The 4,395-nt window shown below is 46.0% G+C and overlaps 1 protein-coding gene across 1 annotated transcript; it reads right to left on the reverse strand.

Annotated features, from left to right (window-relative positions):
* Positions 1-2,203: 2,203 nt before the first annotated feature.
* On the reverse strand, positions 2,204-3,851 carry foxd2 (forkhead box D2). Its single transcript, XM_037674558.1, has one exon. It carries the CDS (start codon positions 3,613-3,615, stop codon positions 2,530-2,532), a length of 1,086 nt encoding a protein of 361 aa, XP_037530486.1. The 5' UTR covers positions 3,616-3,851; the 3' UTR covers positions 2,204-2,529.
* Between the last annotated feature and the right edge of the window lie 544 nt (positions 3,852-4,395).

A 4,395-nucleotide genomic window follows, 5' to 3' on the forward strand; every position in this document is an offset into this window, starting at 1 on the left:
ATAATAATAATAATAATAATAATAATAATAATAATAATAATAATAATGTTAAGAAAGCATATTAATCTAAATGAATGCTGACGTCTGAAGTCTTGGAATAAACGACAGTGGTTTTAACACCCAAACGCAACACATGGAAGCAGTTAGAAAAAAAGATGGGAATTGCCTTGAAATTGATAAATGCGTTTCTGGTGACTGGTGAGTCATTTAGCTGTCACTTCACATCACTCAGGCCTTCATTCCGTTTTGGAAGACATTTGAAGAAGTGACGTCCTAAAGGACGCTCTGCAGAAGAACTTGTGTGGCCTTCAATGGTCCTGGATTAAAACTCTTTATTAAGAATTATCAGCGCATTTAAAGTTTGTTTTATCGTTTCAGATGATGTTTGATTGTGTCCTGGCTGCAGGAGCAAAGTTTGAGCTCTGAGTCTGAGCGGCTGATTTGAAACGTGCACGGTGCAGCATCCCCACCGTCTCTCCGCTGTGCGTGCACGCGTTTGAGTCTGTGTCCTGGTTTTTATTGGCCTCGGTTTTTGTTCCTGCCGTTCTTTAAAAGTTTTTAAGCAGCTCTGCAAACTCTTGGTGTGGATTTTAAAAAAGGCCTGACGCGCTGCGTAACGACTGTCAGGACCGAGAGGGGATGGGGGGGGCAAAACCTTCTGTAGTTAATGTTTTTTAACAGATCATTCTGCAAATTATACATACGGAGCTGTATCTACAACATTAGGTGCTAATCAGAGTTATTTACCACCACCCCCCACCCCAAAAAAAGAGAATTCCGTGCGCGACTTTCATCGGTTGTCTCATTTCCACTAACAAGCAAGAAAGAAGCAGAAAGGAAACAAAAGGCTTGGTTTCAAAGACTTTCAGTTGCTGGGGAGGTGTGGGGGGCTGGGGGGTGGGGGGCAAACAGAGGAGTCAGCCCTCCCACCCTTCATTCTTAATAATCATCTGTCAAAACACCCACAAACTAATTTAACCATTTGCACACAGGTCTGGTAAATAAAGGGGGCCTTTTTCACCCCCTCCTGTGAAGAAACATGTGGTCCAGTATTTTTTTTTTTTTTTGGTGGTGGTGGTGGGGTGGGGGTGTGGGGGCATGGGCCTGTTTTCTGTAGCCGGACGAGTCCCCACTGTTTCCCCTTTCTCTGTGGATCCCCAGTCAGCAACGGAGAACATGAAAGCGGCGCGAACCGAGGGCCTTTTGAGAAGAAGACTCGCTTTTCAGGCGTCTAGAAATCTGTGCGCGTCCGTGCGCGCATGTGTTTGTGTGTGGCTGCCCTCGCAGGGGACCACTCGCTGTGCGCCACATTCACTCCCTTAGGGGACAGGGGTCCGCACTGACAACATCAACAAACGAGCGCGCACACACGCGCGCGCCCACAAAGCTGCATTATGGCAGATTAGGAGGCTGATGAAAAATGCTGTTACAAATTAGCAACGAAAACCCCCCTAAGACCGTGGGTATATCCTTGTTCACTTTCAATTATGACCGCCGAGTCTTGACCCCCCCCCCCCGCCCCCCCCCATTCATTTGAAGGGGTGTGGGGGGGCTTTGTAACCTGCTGGAAAATGGTCTTTTTACAAACGAGTAAAGAGCCACACAACATGCGCACTGTTGCGTGATATCTCCCAATTTTACGCACAGCGAGTTCTGTTGGAAACATTTAAAGGAAAATAGAGTGGGTTCCTCACAACAAGCACGAGCTTTTATTTACTGCAATTAATTAGAGTCACAGCTGAGCAAAATGTTTGTGCCAAATAAAAACACACAAGTAAAATAAATCTGCGTCTTTCCTTTTTTTTATTTTAAATAGATATAAATCTATTTAAAATTTAAGGACACGTTTTAAAGACATTTTCATCAAAAACGCACAAAAACTGTGGTTCAAATCTAATTAATCAATTTTATTGATTAAGAGCAACTTTGAATTCAATAAAAAGCTACTATTTTTGTTCTGTTTTGAAACACAAACATTTATTATTTTCGCCATTACAACCAAAAAAAAAAAAAATTAAAATAAAGACCTATTGGAACATTTAGGTGCTTCTCTAATGGCATCACGTGACAAACTTCACAGATTAATGTGGAAACAGGGAGGAAAACACAATTCAATGTTATCACATGAAATAATTCATGCTGTTGGGGGGAAATGACACATTCTGTGATATATTTTATTTATTCTGATGTCACAAACCCCCTTTTTTTGTCTTCATGTGTTTTATAAGTAAAACCTGAGTTTCTCACGCACACACCAAACACAATCAAGGATTCCTTATTAATATTTATATTAAACAATGGAAACGATCCCCCAAAGTCAATGACATCTTTAACTTATGTTGAAAATCAGATTTGTTGTTTTCTCCCACCACCATAAACAAACGAAGGCCTCAGGCCTGCCCTGGTGTCTGTGTCTTTGTGTTCTATTTACATCCTATAAATAAACTCATCTCTCCTCATAAAACTGAATGTTCATCCTACCTTCATATAGGACGACGTCGCAATAATTGTCTCATTATTTTTATGTCTTTAATAAGAACAGCTGTTCATGCTGGGGGGTTTGGAGGGGAAAGTCTGGCTCTGAAACATGCCCTCCTGTGATAAGTTCAAGTGTGTGGAGGCGGAGGCCAGGGCGGGGGTCAGCATGGCCAGGATCTGAGCCTGGCTGCCCGGCTGCGCGCTCAGCGAAGCGCCGCTGGAGTTGCTCTCTCCGATGATGTTGTCGATGGAGAACGACGGCCGGCCCTGAGCGCTCGAGTCCGTCTTGACTGGGGGCAGAGAGGGGCTCAGCTGGGGATAAAAGGGCTTCCTTAAGTCGCTCCCCAAAAGGGAGGGCATGTGATGCGGCGCCGGGAATATGGATGCGGAGGAGGGCAAGGTGCAGGGCGCGTTAGGGAACGGGAATGAACCACCTGTGTGGTGCGCGTGGAAAGGGCCGTGCGCTACGTGGAAGTTCTGCAGCTGGAGCCCGTAGTTGTATCCATATGGGCCGTATCCAAAGCCGGGCAGAAAGCCGCCGGAGTCCCTGAGGATCTCATTGTTCTGGTGCCGTTTGAAGCGCTTCCTCCGGCGCAGGAAGCTCCCGTTGTCGAACATGTCCGCGGAGTCCGGGTCCAGGGTCCAGTAGTTGCCCTTCCCGGGGTTGCCCGGCTCCCGGGGGATTTTCACAAAACAGTCGTTCAGAGAGAGGTTGTGTCGGATGGAGTTCTGCCACGCGGGGAACTTCTCCCGGTAGTAAGGGAATCTGCTGCTGATGAACTCGCAGATCTCGCTGAGCGTCAGGCGCTTCTTGGGGCTCTGCAGGATGGCCATGGTGATCAGGGCGATGTAGGAGTACGGTGGCTTCACCAGGGCGCTTTTTCGAGGTTTGTCCCCGAGCACGGTCCCGGACTCTGCGCCGGAGCCCAGCTGCTCCGACGGGCAGTCCGAGCTGAGTCCCGGGGAGGAAACCCTTTCCGCTGCGTTCTGGGAGTAATTATCGTCCGAGTCGTTGTCCAAGTTGAACTCCTGGATGTATTTCCCATCCTTTCCCGCAGAAATGTCCCCACCGACCACATCAATGTCCACATCCTCGGACAATGCAGAGCTGTCGGACATATCCGTCCCTAAAGTCATCCTTGGAGACACCACTTCACTTCCCCCTCTCTGTCCGAGTTCTTCTCCGGTTTTGTCGGAGCGCGCGCACCCTCCTTCTACCGGCGCTCTCCAGCTGCTTTATCTCCAACTAATAAAAGCACACATGGTTAAAATGTACCAAAAAGACGCAATCGCTTGAAAGTGTGGTTCGAGCGAATCATCTGATGATGGTCGCGCGCGACGGAGGGAGGACTTCAAGGCAAAAAGAAAGCTGCAACTTCTGTTTGACTCCCGCGGAAAAGTCAGTCAAAGATGAAGTTTTGGTCTTGCACGCGCACGAGCTCGTGTTGTCGTCAGAACCGAAGGTCTGATCACTCAAAGACAACTTTTGGATATTTAAAAACAACTTTTACGCGCGAGATTAGGGAGGTATCCAGGCTCACACTATCCTCCTTAGGTCTAAAAAGGTATTTATAGGAGCACGCTGATCACGTGGTCTTTGTGTCACTGTTACCAGGAACTGTTCAGTTTTTTTTTTCTTCCAAATGGTAGATTTTGATTCCATGCACTTTAATTTTTAGGCTGTATAAATATAAAAACCTTAGACAGATGACCCACATGTGCTCCAGAAGAAGCTGACAGATGTTGTCTCATCGTGCGTTTTATTAAAATACAATACGTGATTAAAATACAAGATTAAATAATGCAAGAAGACTTATGGTTAGTCCCTTATGGTTAACCAATCCAGGATTGAAGCCAATTCCATTATATAGTTGTTTTAAATATATATATATAAATATAAATACATATATATATATA

This window comes from Nematolebias whitei, chromosome 3 (assembly GCF_014905685.2).
Source record: "Nematolebias whitei isolate Nwh7 chromosome 3, NemWhi1, whole genome shotgun sequence".
Taxonomy (NCBI): domain Eukaryota; kingdom Metazoa; phylum Chordata; class Actinopteri; order Cyprinodontiformes; family Rivulidae; genus Nematolebias; species Nematolebias whitei.